We start from the raw sequence: 15,700 nt of genomic DNA, 5'->3' as shown, positions 1-15,700 counted from the left end.
GCAGGTCAGGCCAAGGATGCTGCCCGATGGTCAGAGAAAGGAGCAAGCTGAGGAACAGCAAGGACTGCTGGGGACTCCACCACAGGTTCGCTTTCACCAACCTCAGTGGGCCCTCAACAGGGCTGGGCATTCTAATACATTTGTGTCACTCTCCACAGCTACTCCTAACCCCCTTTATGTTCCTCAAATTTTCAGGCTCCCAGGCCCTGCCCCCTCAGTCCCTGCTCCGTCACTCTTATCTAATACTTTGCAAAGAAAATGGGAGTTCCCATACAGAAATCCAGGTCCCTCCCCTGTGTTGCTCTCTTGGGCCTCCTTCCAAGGCCAGCCCTTCCACCTGTGCTATGGATTACATCCCCTCCTGCTTTTCAGAAACCTTAACTTGTCATCATCTTTTCTCCTTCTTATTCCTTTGACTTTCCCATTCAAATTCTTCACTAAAAATAATAAGAAAAGCTCCCCTACTCCTACATTCCCTTATAGTTACTGTCCTAACGCACTCTTCCCTTTCAGAGCCAAACTCTTGAAAAATTCTCTCTGCCAGCTCAGTGTCCTTTCCTCCTTCTCCCCCCAATTCACTTCATTTTGGCTTGTGCCCCTGTCATTCCACTCGGATAGTTCTTGTACGGCCACAGTGACTTCCATATTGCTAAAATCAATGGCTATTTTCAGTCTCTGCCTTACTTGACTTTTCAGCAGCATTCCACGCTATTAACCACAACCTCCTTCCCTTTCCTCTGGTGATGTGACTGCCTCCCAGCTTTCCTCCTACCTCTCTGATGGCTCCTTCCCAGTCTCCTTTGCTGGCTCAGCCTCCTCTCTCCAGCCATTTCACGTTGGGTTCCTCAGGGCTCACTTTTAGGCTCTGTTCCCTGACTAAAGCTCTCTCTTCCCCAGGTGATCTCAAGCCCTTTATAGGCAGATGGCTCCCCATGCCAGCCCTAATTCTCCTCTCAGCTCCAGGTTGACAGATCCAAATGCACACGTGACATTGCCACTCAGATGTCTCAAAGTCACCCCAGACTCAAGATCAAACCAAGTCAAAGATCTTGACCTCACAGACCTAGTTCTCATCTGTGTTCCCTGTTCTCATGACTGGTGCCACCATCCCTCCAACCAAGTAAGCCAGAAACTCAGGAACTCTTTGACCTCTCTCTCTCTCTCATCCTCATATCCATCAATAGAGCTTGTGGATTTTATTGCTTACAATCTCTCAAATGCATCCTCCCCTGGGAATTCATTCCATCACCCTCGTCTAAGAAATATTATTTCTCACTTGGACTCCAGGAGTCCAGCATCGGCTCTTGTTTCTCAATCAGTCCTCTTGCAATAGCCAGAATGGTGTTTTCCAATGGCAAATCATGTCAACCTACTCATTCCATTCTCCTTCTACTTTCCACCTCCACCTTACCCCGCCTCCCTGACTTTAAACCCTACCATGATTTCCCTAAACTCTTGAGCTAAAATCCTTAAAATGCCCTTTTATGTCTGCCTGATTTAACTGACATTAAAGTCTCCAGCTTCATCTCCTTCCATGCTCTTCCTTGCTCTCTGTGTTAAGCCACTCTTGGTCCTTTATATTTACACACACACACACACACACACCCCTCAGGGCCTTTGCCCATACTCTTCTCTCCCTTGTTTGCCTGGTTAATGGCCTACACAGCTTTTATATCTTGGCTCAATCTCATGTCCACAGGGAAACCCAACACCCCCTCCGGAGTGCTGTCCTTCCAGGCCCTTTTCACAGTGACAAATTTACATTTATGCTATTTTGAATACTGTGTGTCTCCTCCAAACCTTTATATGTATAAGGTAAGGGACCCACCCAGCACCCAGCACGGTGCCTGGCACAGACTATTCAGTAAGTATTTGTGGAATGACCAAATAAAAGAAAAAAGACCCTATATTGGGTGCTGGGGATACAACGATGAAAAGGCACAGAACTTGCCAGAAAGTGGTTCACAGACTGGGGGTGGGAGTAGACAAGCAGATGGAATGAATAAACAGACCACTGCAAACCAGTGTGATGAATAAATAGCAGAGAAGCAGGCCAGAGTCTTCTAATTCATCACTGCAGAGGAGACAGTGATGACTGGGCTTAGCTCACCTGCCCCCAGGTAAAGCTCAATCCAGGTATCGGTTGACAGATTGATCTGTCAGCCCTCAGGGACCCTAATCACCAGAATTCTGAGGGACACTAGGATGGCATTGCTCTGCAGTCACCACTATATCCCAGCTATGGCAGTGCCATCATTGCTATCTGTCTGTCTTCACTGCACAGACCCTGCAGGGACACCATCCTCAAGAACTGGGCACACATCAGGGCTTATACAGAACATGATGTAATAAAAGTCTCTGGCAGCATTAAGGGCATCTTGTACAGAAGAGCTCCAAGCGACTTCCGGACAGTGAGCTCATCATATCCTCAGACCATCCCCAGAAGGCAGCAAAGGGTAATGATTGTTCTCCCCACTGTACAGCTGGGGAGACTGAGGTCAATAGAGATCACTTGATTTGGCCAAGGAACAAGAACAACTCAGGAACAGAACTTGGAGAGAACTCAAGGCCCTCTCTACCGAGTCCATGAGCCAGAGCAATTAGCAAAGGAGGAGGACTGCCGCTGAGGACGTGCTGTGGCAGGAGCCTGAATAGCTTGTTTACTTTGGCACAGGAAGGACATTTCATCACCTCTTAGAATCACAAAATGTTAAAGTAGATGGGCCCTGAGAGACCATCTGATTCAACCCCCTTGTTTTACAAAGCAGGAAACTGAGGCCAGAGAGATAAATCTTTTCTCTCCCTTTCCTTTTTTCTACCCTACTGATGTTGAACGATAAGGTAGAGATTGCTAGCTGTCTACCCAAGAGCCTCCTCCCCTTCTTTGGGTGCACCACTAAACTATATTTCCCAACCTCCTTTGCAGTTTGGTGAGGCACGCAACCGCTCTCTCACCAGCAGAATTTAAGAGGAAATGATGCAAGGCATTTCCAGGTCCAGCACATCAAAAACTCCAATGCTCACACCTCCTTGTTCTTTTCACCTCTGGCTCACTGGGAGGTCAATGCCCAGGGCAACTTTAGAAGCCACATGGCAGAGAATGACAGAGCTGCCATAGTGTGGCTCCCCAAATGACTGTGGAAAAGAGCTGCCTCACTGATCTGAAAATCAGTGCCTAAGACTCAAGTGAACAAGAATTAAAGTCTACTGTGTTAAGCTGTTGCATTTGGGGGGCCTTTTTATTACTGCAGTCTAGTCTAAGCCTAATTGAACTAACACAAGTAGAGACAGGAAAGCCCTGCAAAAGCTCTGACTACATACAGTATCGGCTGGTGGAGACACTGGAATTACTGACAATTTCACCATGAACCACAGTGAAATATACCCCCACCTCATTCCCGCACTCCGTCCTCCCAAAGAGGTTAGGAATGCCTGACCCCCAACTTGCTCTGCCCTGAATTGGGTCTGAGGTGGCTTCTCACATGTTTCAGTCAATAGACTCAGGCTGGACTAGATCTGAGTGGTCATCTGATTTATCTCCTTTGCTCCAGATCGGGCCTCTTCTAAGTCATCTGAGATGATCAAGAATCTTGTCTGGATTTTTAAATCACTGGGAAGGAGATCCTACAAATGACCTTAGACCCCTGTTTCATACCTCCTTGCTACTGTGTCAGAAGGGCTTTACTGAACCCTAAAACATCAGAGCTGGAGCACTCCTGAACAATCATATAGGACAATCTTTGTTTTGCAATTGAGGAAACTGAGGCCCAGATCACATAATTAAATAGTGGTAAAAGTCAGGATTAGAAGCAGGGGCTCTAAGACCAAGTCAACTACTCTTCCCGAGGTTTTATGCTGCCTCCAACTCTCTCTTGCTGAGTTGTAGCCTGTTTTCTCTTATTCTGTCCTAGGAGGAGATGAAAAAGTGCTGGCATCCACCTTCACTGTCATAATTCTTTCCAGGTTTTCCTTGTGTATCCCTGTACTCACCACAGGTTAAGCCCTACCCAGCTGACAATTTACCCTGAACTTGGTCATTTCCCTTAGAAGGCAGAGAGAATCTCGAATCTTAGAGAGACTTAAACCTGTGGTGCTTAATGGGGAGGGGCAGGTGGCAAATGCATGTTTGCTCCTTGGACCTTGGGAATAGAGACGAATTCTCTATTGAGATCTCTGAATACCCCATGGAGCCTATAAGGGTCATTAAACCGTTAAACCTTTTTGGTTGCCTGTGAAATGTTCTCTGTGGGAGCAAGGGAGCAGCAGTGGCCAGAACCCCTGAGTACAGTGTTTTGCCCTGTTGGGGCTTGTCTGGCTGATCTGGGCAGCTGTGTAGTTCTGCCGGCTATTTAATGGAAGCAGGCCCCAGAGAAGGCAAGCTGGGGCCATGAGAGCAAATTGAGTTACTTACAGGGGGATTATTGGTTGCAACTTTGTTGGAGAGACCTGGAAATTCTGTGTGAGAGCCCTAGAAAGTTGGGTTTGTTTCGAGGTTCTTTAAAAACAAAACAAAACAAAATCTTTAAATCTTTCTCCCCTATTTAAGGTGAGCTTGTTTATACAGAGCATACTTTACATTTTCTGCCAAATGACTCACTTGTACTGAGTCACCAGAAGGTGGGCCTAGACTCATCTGCAGCTGCCCTGGACACCCTGATGTGCTCATTCCCCCAGAGGTGGGTCATGGAGATCTGGAGCCAGGGCCAAAGAGAGGGGCAGAGAAATGGGGTGGAGACACAGGCCTGAGAGAGAAGTCCATACCTCCTCGGTGGCCAGACAGTGTCTTCAACAGAACCGACAAGGGCCCATTTCAGTTTCATTGCAAATTCTGGATTAGGAGAGCAGAATTCATGAGGTCACATGGTCATTCACAGATAAATCATTTAATCTTTAGGACCTTGACCAAGTTCTTTTCCCATTTTGAGCCCTTCCTTCTTCACCTCTAAATGAAGAGGCTAGCAGTCCTAAAATTCAGACTTTTTTTTTTTAATTGGTGGGTGTATGATATGGACATAAATGAAACTTTATTTATTTACACTGTCTTTGAACTCCCACCAGAAGGTTTCCATTTAAAATTCCATGATTTCTGTGCATCCTTTTGTTTAATATGCGTTCTGCCCGTTCTGCCGCCCTTTTCCTGATTATGCCTTTGCCCTAGCAGTGCTTGAATTCAGTTTCCTTTTCCCTGCCGCCTGTTTGGGTGTCCTGCCGGTGACATCCCTGCAGAACTTCGGTGTGAGCCAAAGGCAGTGGTCGAATGGAAAGGAATCCCCTTAGAGAATCCCATGAGAGAGAGAGAAAGAAAGAGAGAGACAGAGAGAAAGAGAGAGAGGTGGGGGGGGAGGGAGAGACACACAGAGAGACAGAGAGAGAGGGAGAGAGGGAGAGAGAGAGAGAAAAGTTGCACCGGGTTGCGCTGACCTCATCCCGCTATCCCAGGCCAGGCCTATCTCCGGGGCGCCCGGCCCCCGCCCCCTTCCTGCCCTCTCCCCGCCCCCGGGCCCGCCGCCCTCGCCCGGTGATGTCAACCCGAGGAGGAGCCGCGCGCCCGGCGACCCGCCCGGGCTAATTAGCATGTAGCGGCGCCGCGGGCCGCCTCCGCCGCGCCCGCCCGGCCCCCCGGCCGCCCTCCCGCGGCTCCCGACAACTTTTGCGGCGGGGACTGCGCTCGCAGCCTCACTTCGCTCACTTCCCCGCTCCGCGCCCGCCGCCCGCTTCCCTCGCACTCGCGGCCGCCCCGCGCCCGTCCCGCGCGCCGGGCATGTGAGGCGCGGGCGGGTGCCGCCACCATGGCCTCGACGCGCGCCTCGCGGTGGCCGCCGCCGCCGCCGCTGCTGCCTTTGCTGCTGCTGCTGCTGCTGCCGGCGGTCCCCGGGACGCGGGGCCAGCCGTCCTCCCCGGCCCGCAGCGCGCCGAGCGGGGAGCCCCTCGCAGACACCCGGCTGGTGCGACCACCGCAGCCCGGTCCCGGGCGCGAGCAGCAGGCGCCGCCGCCCTGGGAGCGCCGTGGGCCCGCGGCCTCCGGCCCCAGCCAGACGTCCCCCGGACCGGGCACCGCGACGCCGCAGGGACCCTCCGGCCGGCTCCCCAGAGGCCAGAGCGCGGGTGAGTGAGAGCCGGGGACGCGGCGCGGAGCGAACCTCGGGCCGGGGGCGCGCCCCGGGTTGAATCCCCAGCCTTAGGCCCCTCTGTGCAGCGCGACCCGGGTCGGGGCTCCGTTTACCCCTGAGGGTGCGCTGGTAGGGAATGCAGCGAGTGCGGGGAGTGGATTTCTTAGACGCTTTCGCTGGTGGCTGCACCGTGTGACCATGCCGTTTTCCCTGCGCCCCTTGGGAGAAAAACTTATCTTCCATGGTGTACCTGGTCTTCCCTCCTCTCCGCCTAAACAAACAAAATCCACAAACACTTCCAAAGCACCTCTCCCACCTCCGAGGTAATAATATCCAGCCTCTCCAGTCCCCAATATCATGCCTTTTTTTCTATAGATACAGAACTGGCCTCTCCAGGTACAGACCCTGACTTTCAAATGTAAATAACTGAATTTTTAAAGGATTCTAGCACTGAGGATTTTGTAAAGGACAAAGGATGTTGTTGGAAACAAAACACTCTCCCCCAAGTCCATTAGAAAGTTATTTTCTACTGATTGACTCTAAAAGCAGAGTAACTGGGGTGGGAGTGAGGGGGCACCTGATTGACTCTAAAAGCAGAGTAACTGGGGTGGGAATGAGGGGGCACATTTGCAAGGTTGAAGCCCTGCTAGGAGATTGCTGATGTGGTACCTTCCTTGAGCTTTTCTGTCCCGGTCAGAGAAAGGGAACTGACCTCCTCTCCCGAATTTTTTTTTTTTTTTTTTTTTTAAATGCAATTCCTTCTTTTGATCTGGAAGAAAATGCCAAGGACTGAGTGGAATTCTAACCATATTATCATTGTGAACTTAAGATGTCACCTCTTTTGATCTCAGTTTCTCCACCTGTGAAATGGAAGTAATCCCTGTTCCTCTTAGCCTCCTAGTGATAATGTGACAAAATGAAAGTAAAAATAAATGGACAGTGCTTTGAACAAAGTCAGCAACGTGGTGGTGTTAGCCATTGCCTTCCTGTTTCTTCCAGGGTTATCCTGGAGAAGCAAGGTTGCCTGAAACACTAGGTATTGGGTTTGAGTTGAGGTGAAGGTTGACAAGATTTCATTTCCCTAATTGACAGTTCACTTAAGTTTCTCGTAACACAAACTTTCTGCTGTATGTATTAGCTTACTTCATTAAACCTAGGGATGCTTCCTTTAATTAAATAAGAAAAAGTTTTTATTTTTATTTTATTTTTTTTTAAATTAGGTTCCCCAGTAAAAACTCAACTTCTTATTCAATACTCCCTTCATTGCAAAATGCCCTTGTGAACTTAAATCACTGGCATAAGACCCAGCAACAGAGTAACATTAAGGGGAGATGAGAAAAGCTTCAAAAGACCTTCAGGAGTCATGTCCTACAGTGACTCTGACTTTTGAAAAACTTACAACATACATTGTTTTAAGTTCCATGGGAAGGAATCAAGAGCACGAAAGATAACATTTCCTGACTTTCTTGCACTAGAAAGTAACTGAAGAACACCGTATACTATTTTGTAAGTTTTTCTAAATAGAAAGTGGAGTGCAGAAAATTGAGGACATTCCAGAGGAAACATCCAGGAACTGATGGCTGGTATTCAGGCTTACTTAGCGATGGGGCCCTGATCTTGTTAGTAGGGGATGGGTAGGGAGGGATGCTGACTTCGGGTCCCTGGTGGGATGAGGCTGCCACATGAGTCTCCTTCCTTCTCTTCTGGCTGGGAATCCCCACAGGTCCTAGAGAGGTAGGTGTTACAGAGAGAGGGACAGTGGAGGTACCTGACTTAGGGTAAGAACTGGGGATGAGCACCTTGGCCTAGTCAGCTCCCCCCCCCCCATCCACATACACGGCACCTTAAGTGGCCCAAACTTTCCTCACAGGTGTGGCAGGTAATGCTGCCAGTCTTGGCTTGGCAATCTTTCCTGTTTGATTCATTTTGGGAGGTTAGTGTTGGAGGCTTCAGGTACATGAGGCACTTGGAGGGATGCATGTTAGAGTCCAGAAAGCAGTTAAGGAGGAGCCAGAATAGTCCAAACCTTCACTTACCCCACCTGGTAAAGGAGTGCCTGCTCTTCAGCTGATCTAAGTCTGGCTCTTAGGTAGGATGTTAAAAAGGTGAGATGAGCATTGATGAAGTTGATTCCTTGTTGAAAACTGCTAGAAGCTACTAATATGGCTGAGGATCCAGGAATGACCTGTACTTGTTTTCTGGTGTTGGCTCAAACAGTGTCACTTAGGGAGAGAAAGAAACAACAAATAAGAAAACCAGCACTGGTAATTTCAGTGGTTCTGAGTTTCCTAATAACCTCTGAAGGTTTTCTTTGGATTCTTTTTGAATTGCCACCATGTATCACTAGGAACTTCACTACAAGGTAGTGAAATAGTCTTGATGCTGAGAGAGCCTCCAGAGTCATCTGGTCCACCCTGTGTCCCATGAGATGACTGCTCCGTATAGCACCCCTGACAGATGTTCATCCAGGCTCTGCATCAACATTTTTGTGATTGGGGAGTTGCTTGCTCTTGCTGGTAATGAGCTTTGGATCTCACAAAGAATGTCCTTCATTTGATTGTTGGAGAAACTGCTGGCAGCCCCTTTTTTGCTACAGGAATAATGTTGGTCAGTGCCAGGCCTGCAAGGCTCAGTCTTTCAAATGCACTGTTCTCAGCAGCAGGGACCAGAGATGTCCCCAGAGGTCACTCTGTGACTCCTTTTCTTCCCTGTGGACCATTTCCAGCCCTTTTCCTCCTCTTGGAAAAGTTCAGAGCTCTCACTGTTGAGTAATTGTTTGCATTGTGCATTAGACTGCAGGTCCCTGGAGAGCAGCCCCTTGTTTGTGCAACCACTGTCAAGTTTTTACACCCACCTACCACCCTGCTGGCTATTCAGCTGAGGTTTTGTTGCTGGTGTTTCAGCCAGTGGTGATAGAGAGGATGCTAAGTCCTGGAGGTTTTCTTCTCAGTGTATTTTTCTACTACTCAGGACTTCTGAGCCACTCAGTTCTAAATTTTGCAATCCAAAGGCCATGCTTTCATTGTGAGCGTTGCAAATGAGGGGAAAAAAGGGTTTAAATTATTATGAAAATCAATGCAGAAGGAAAGAACTTTCCCATCTAAAGGGGAAATGATGCTGAGCAGCTGAGCAGCCAGCCCAAAGAATAATAATCTTAGAAAAATGCAACTCCCTAGAGTAAAGGAAGCCCTGCAAACCCAGCCCCTTCTGAGCTCTTAAATAGCTGTCGCCTGAATTGCTGTAACTTTGTGGGCCAACTTCGTCATTGAGCTTGGCGGCCGGGAGAACCATTACACAGTGCAGTGAAGATCAGGACTGAGAAAGGGGCAGCACCTCAGGGAAGGGAAAGTGACTTTCCTCAGGAATGTGGACCCCTTTCTCTGGACTGAGATGGGGGGGGATTCCTGAGAAGCCTGCTTGCTTTAATGGGGGTACCCCAAATAGGAGGAGGGGTGTGGGGAAAAGACTCTCCATGGTGTGTGTGTGTATGTGTATGTGTGTGTGTGAGTGTGTGTGTGTGTGTTTAAAGCCACATCCTTTTAAGCTTGCAAGAACCCTTTTTATGGCTTCCCTCAGCATGTGTGCAAATGCTGAACTGATATTTTCTGACCCAAAGCTGAATGGTGTGGGTAGAGGAAGAATGAAAGGTGTTTGGTGTCCAGCTGAGCAGTTCCTGCATCCCTAGTCCTGGAGAGCCGGGGGAGGGGCCTTTGCCCTCCCAGTGATCCCTTCTCGCCTTCCAGCAGTCCTGCCCCAGCTGGCTGAAAACAAGGTTCCTGGAGTTAAACTTGTCATTGCCCCAGAGACATTCAGAAAGAAGGCAGAGAACAGATGGCAGTTGCTATTTCATGAGCCACTTGCTGCCTTCTTCAGAGGCTTCCCTCTGTCCCCAGTCCTGCCCCACCACCCCTTTTTTTTCAATGAGTGAAAGGTTTGGGCTCTAATAAATGTACTTCCCTTTGAGGAATCCTAGGGAGGCAACAGGGAAGAAGACTAGTTTTGGTCCCTCTCTGAACACCCTAGCTTTTGGAAGCTGGCTTTTTCCTTTGCTTTGAGCACCTAAGTGTAGTTGGCACTTTCACATTCATTATCCCCCTGACCCTCCAAAACAATCCTGTGAGGGATATTGTATTAGTCAGAGTTCTCCAGAGAAACAGAACTGACAGGATATATATATATGGATTTATTATAGGAATTGTCTCACGCAAACAGGGGATTGGCAAGTCTGAATTCCATAGGGCAGACTGCTAGCTGGAAACTCCATGAAGGTGACATTGAATTCCCCAGGAGAAGCTGCAGGTTTCTGATGAAGGTGAAGTTGAATTCCCCAGAAGAAGCTGGCTGGCTGAAGTAGAGATGGAAATTTTTCTTTCTGACTTCTGAAATCCTCAGTTCCAGTTCTGAACCTCCAACTGATTGGATGAGGAGACTCTCCTCATTGCTGAGGGCAATCTCCTTTGTTGATTGTAGATGCAATCAACTAATTATAGATACAAATCTCAGCTACAAAATCCCCTCACAGTAACAAGCAGGCCAGTGTTTGACCCAACAACTGGACACCCTAAGCTAGCTAAGCTGACACATGAAATTACCATCACAGATATTATTTCCCTTTTCCAGTCATGAAAACTGGAGCCTGGTGAGGTTTGGATCACATATTTAAATGGAGGAGGCAGGATTTAAATAGATTTTGCAGAATCTGTTCCTTCTGCAGTATCATGCAGTCTCAATTTTCTCATCAAAAAAAATGGGTCAAGATCTGTACCATATCTTTAAGATCCTCTCCAACTTGTCATTCTCCTTTGTCTCCTCCTTGGGTCTTTCTTTTTGCCTTTTTCAGAGATTAGGAACCAGGAATATGGTGGTGGAAGAGAGGAGAAGATGGCAGTTGTAATGGGGACAACCTGCAGAGGAGAGATCCTGAAGCTTTTTAAATTTTCTGGAAATTTCCTGAGCTAAGACCACAAGTCTTTCCACATGTATAAAATGGTACTTTATATGGAGACTGTGAACTGTGCCCTATTTACATGCCAACCCATAAGTTACTGATGCCAGAGGTAGCTATATTAATTATCAGCCAAACTGAAATGAATTGCTGCTGTTTTTAATGGGCTCTCTCCTGGGAACATGGAACATTGGCTTGTTATTATGAGGCAGTTGTTTGGAGTACCTCTTCCGTAGGAGGAGAGGTTAAATGGTGCCCTTTTCTGATGCTGTTAAATTGCTTTCTTTTTAATGTCTATGCCCTCTTCTACCCACTCACCATTCATCTTCTGTAGACAGAAACCAAGGCAATTCTATCCTGTTTTTTCCCTCTCCTTTTGTTGGAGTGTGGCAGATGTTGTAGTCTCTGTCACTCTTAACTGATGTGTAAAGCAGGATGAGCCTTTACTGTGTGTGAGGAGCTGTGCCAGGTGATACGGAAGATTGCGGTGGAAGTTCAAGATGCCCCCAGGGAATAATGCAGTCTTGTTGGAGTGCAGACATCTGATTTGTAAAAAGTGAAATCATGATGCAAAAGATGAGCATTTCACTCCAAAGAAATGTCACAAGAAGATCATACCGATTAAAGGAATGGTATGGAAAGAGACGGACTGTACACATGCAGAGATGCTGAGACTGCTGGGAAGTGGAGAGTCCAGGAAATCTTCAGCGAGAAGGAGGGAGTCAATTTAGCTTTTGTAAATTGACTGGGATATGGACAGATAGAGAAGTGGGGAGGGTATTGGCATCAGCAAAATGCCACATATTGAAGAGCTCAAGGTTTTTTTAAATGGAGGTGGTTAGCAGCACAAGAAAGGCCAGAGAAGAGGACTTGGGGAAACTAGTTAGGCCTCCCTATAACTAGAGTCATTGAAGACAAGACTGGAAAGGAGATTAGGGTAGATTGTGGAGATCTTTAGAGATCTGTATAAGGGTTTTGCTTTTATCACTGTTCTGGTTTCCTAATGCTGCTGGAATGCAAAACACCAGAAATGGACTGGCTTTTATGAAGGGGGTTTATTTGGCTACACAGTTACAGTCTTAAGGTCATAAAGTGTCCAAGGTAACACATCAACAATTGGGTACCTCCACTGGAGGATGGCCAATGGCATCCGGAAACCTCTGTTAGCCAGAAAGGCACGTGGCTGGCGTCTGCTCCAAGTTCTGGTTTCAAAATGGTTTTCTCCCAGGATGTTCCTCTCCAGAATGTCACTCTCAGTTGCTCTTGGGGTGTTTGTGCTCTCTTAGCTTCTCCGGAGCAAGAGTCTGCTTTCAACGGCCATGTTCAAACGGTCTCTCATCTGCAGCTACTCTCTCCATTCCTGGGTGTTTTTCAGAGTGTCCCTCTTGGCTGTAGCAAGCTTGCTCCTTCTGTCTGAGCTTATATAGTGCTCCAGTGAACTAATCAAGGCCCATGCTGAATGGGCAGGACCACACCTCCATGGAAATTATCCAGTGAAAGATCTCGCCCACAGTTGAGTGATCACATCTCCACATCCAATCAGAAGTCTGCAACCCAATCCACCCCAATACGTTTCCTGCCCACACAAGACTGCATCAAAGATAATGGCATTTTGGGGACATAATACATCCAAACCAGCACAATCACATCCACATTGAAGAGTCTTTGATGGCTTTTGAGGAGAGGAGTGGTGTAGTTTCTTGTTCATTGTTCATTTGTGGTTGGTTTTGGGGCCCCATAGATGCACCACATACAGGTTTACCCTTACTACTGCCCAGTGGTTAATTTAGAAATACCAGATTCCTGGCAGGCATTGTATCAGATGCACTGGAAGGAAAAGACGGATGAGAGGGCATGGACTAGGATGCAGGTAGTGGATATTGAAAGAAAGGGACAGGTGCAAGGGCTGTTTAAAAGAGTAAAGCAGGAGGACTTGGTAATGGCTGGCTGTGTAGACAATGGGAGGCATGGACCAGAAATGAGGAAGAGGGAAGAAGAGCCGGTTTGCCATTAAAGAGGTTACTTTAGGCACTGCAGCATGTCTTAGTGGAAATATTCTGTGGACAGTTGAGAATGTGGAACTGAACTAGAGAAGTTAGGGCCAGGTTCAGCCTGGGATTGGGGGTAGGGACAGGAGTTGAAGCCACAAGAGAAGAGGAAACTGGCTCTGACCGAGTGTAGACAGTGAGGGAGGAAGAGGCACCAGCCAAGGAGCCAGTTTGGCTTGACAGTGCAGTGAGGGATGGGGACAGTTTGGAGGCTGGCAGTGGATTGGCAGATGAAAATTGTGCACAGTTTATGCATAAAGTGCATAGTCTGTGAAGTACCTGGAAGTTGTCCTGTATCTACTTGGACATGTGGTGTCATCTGGGTAGTATCCAAGTTAAATGCAAAGGGAGGTGGGGGAACACGAGGCCCAAGGAGAGGGACTTAATTCTGAGATGATTCGTGGGGACTTTCAAGAGTGCAGGAAGAAGCCTGCTTACAGTATGGTTAGTGTTAGACACAGCAGATGCTGACCTCCCTGTGGCAGACTTTGACAGTGAAATGAAAGAGAAAGATCAGAAAGAAACAGAACCCTTGATTCCCACCCCCTAAATCTATTGTCAACTCCCGAATCTTCCCACATCAGGATCATCCAGACACTTTTCCACTGAGTGATGTGACTATAGCTCATGTACATAGTTATTCCCAGAAAGTTGTTGAAAACCAGTGAAATAGTTTTCAGCCATCATAGTGACAGAACTATAGTTAAGGGGTTGGAGTGGGGCTCCAGCAACCTGGGAATTGGAGTGGCCAGAGGTGAAAGGTGGTCCAGAAGGTTAGTTTCAAGTTTCGGCTCTACCACTAATCTACCGTGTGACTTTAGGCAAATCCCTTCCTCCCCTGGGCCTCCATTTCTTCATGAAGTGAGGGATTGGATTTAGAGATGGTGAAGGTCTGCTCTGTGCTAAAAGCTCTGTTCCTGAGAAGGCCTGTCTTTGTCCCTGTGAACACCTCCTGACCTCCCTGATGTTGGCATGAGTGAGATGAAAGTCAACACCTGGCTTCTTAACTCGAAGTCCAGGAGCTGTGGGAGCCTTTTTGAGGGGATGAGGAAGAAGGCCCTAAGATGTATACCTGTGATTGCAGACCCCATCAGACCTCTGGATCCTTGAGAGAAAGCACCAGATCTTATCCGTCTTTGTTCCTAGTGCCTAGTACAGGACTCAGCCCTGTAAGCATGTCTAACCTGTGGCCACTCACTGCCCCATGTGGTACTGCAGCAGGGCCTGCACCACCATGCAATTCGAGGAGCTGGAAAGACCACCTGCTACATCTACAATGGCTATTAAAAATAGACACTTTTTTTTTTTTTTTTTGCTTTATATTTTAGTTCTGGGATACTTGAATGTCATGGTAGTATTCTGTATTCTGACTTTCCCTGTCATGTGAAAGTTTTTGAGGAAAGCTTCAGTCAGATAACATGAGTAGGACATACATATTGGAGGGGCGTGTGGGGCTCTGACCTCATGGGAGAACTAGAGTAACAAAAGCTCCCATCTATCTGTGCTGGAAAGGACCTGGGCTGTTGGAGGCAAGACGGATTTGAAAAGTTTGACAAGTTCCTGTTCAGTGTCTCTGATATATTGGGGGGATGAAGGCCAGGGAGGAAGATGTGTGACAAGAAGAGGGCAGAGGCCAAGGTCAGGCTTGCCGGCTGGCCCTGCCCCATCTTTGGCCATCTGAACTGAGGCAGTCAAACTGAAGGAAGGAGTAGTGAGAATGCAGGAGAGAGATGCCTGGTCTTAATCCAGTGGAGACGTTTGTGCAAGGCCACTCCATTTTCTTTCCATGGGTAGTAGGAGGAGATGGAACCGCTTTCAACATAAGAATGGGATTTCCTAATTAGCTGCTAATTAGGTTCCATGCGGTGAGAGTTTTCCAGTATTGTCCTTGCCAGGATGTGGATGGGAGCCCTTCTGGCTTTGCAGTCACAGACCGTGGAGCAGTCCAGGCGTGGGGATCAGACAGCCTCAGCGCAAACCCCAACATTGCCACTTGCCAGCTGTGGGACCTTGGTAGGGCATTTAACCTCTGTCGTTGGTTCCTCATTTGTCAAATGGACCACTGATAGACCCCTGCTTGGGATGTGAATGCCATATAAGCCCTGCCAAGCAGATTGCTTGGTGCCTGGGAAGGAGAGCTCGGTTAGTATTAGCAAAGATAATGCTACTGAAGCCGATGCCTGTTCACGCTGATCATTGTGGTTCGGTGAGCACCCGACCCCCCCACCCCCACCTTTTCTTGGATGAGGGATGCGTTCCAAATGTAAAAGCCTCATGTCCAGCTTTAAGGACCTTTGTTACCTGGTTCTCCCCCCACCCCACCCCTGTTAACCTCTCACTTCTTGGGATTCCTAGAACTCTCTTTCCATTCCTTAGCTTCAAACCGAGAGAAAAGAGAGCAAGATTTGAAGCTAGAAAACCTAAATGCAGCAGCCTGGCCTAAGAGATTATACTCATCTGAGGAAAACCAGATGAACACACAAGAAGCACTTAGGATTCAATAAAAACAGTAGGTGAAGTGGGACTGGGATTGCACAATAATAAACTTGGACCTCTACGGTCAAAGAGGATTCTCCTTTGGGTCAGAACCTTTGGGG

At 47.9% G+C, this 15,700-nt stretch overlaps 1 protein-coding gene across 4 annotated transcripts in view; it reads left to right on the top strand.

Annotated features, from left to right (window-relative positions):
- The first annotated feature begins 5,650 nt into the window (after positions 1–5,650).
- The window catches only part of HEG1 (heart development protein with EGF like domains 1), a 92,010-nt gene continuing 81,960 nt past the window's right edge, over positions 5,651–15,700 (top strand). For 2 of the 4 annotated variants that reach the window (XM_037837339.1, XM_037837343.1), the window contains exon 1: positions 5,653–6,105. In XM_037837339.1, coding sequence (XP_037693267.1) covers positions 5,790–6,105 — 316 coding nt within the window. In that variant the 5' untranslated portion in view covers positions 5,653–5,789. Of the gene's footprint in view, positions 6,106–15,435; positions 15,613–15,700 lie in introns of those variants that run through there. The other 2 variants (XM_037837340.1, XM_037837345.1) reach the window with 2 other exon arrangements.

This window comes from Choloepus didactylus, chromosome 1 (genome assembly GCF_015220235.1).
Source record: "Choloepus didactylus isolate mChoDid1 chromosome 1, mChoDid1.pri, whole genome shotgun sequence".
NCBI lineage: Eukaryota > Metazoa > Chordata > Mammalia > Pilosa > Megalonychidae > Choloepus > Choloepus didactylus.
Note: the sequence above shows the minus strand (reverse complement) of the source record. Positions and strands in the feature narration are given on the sequence as shown.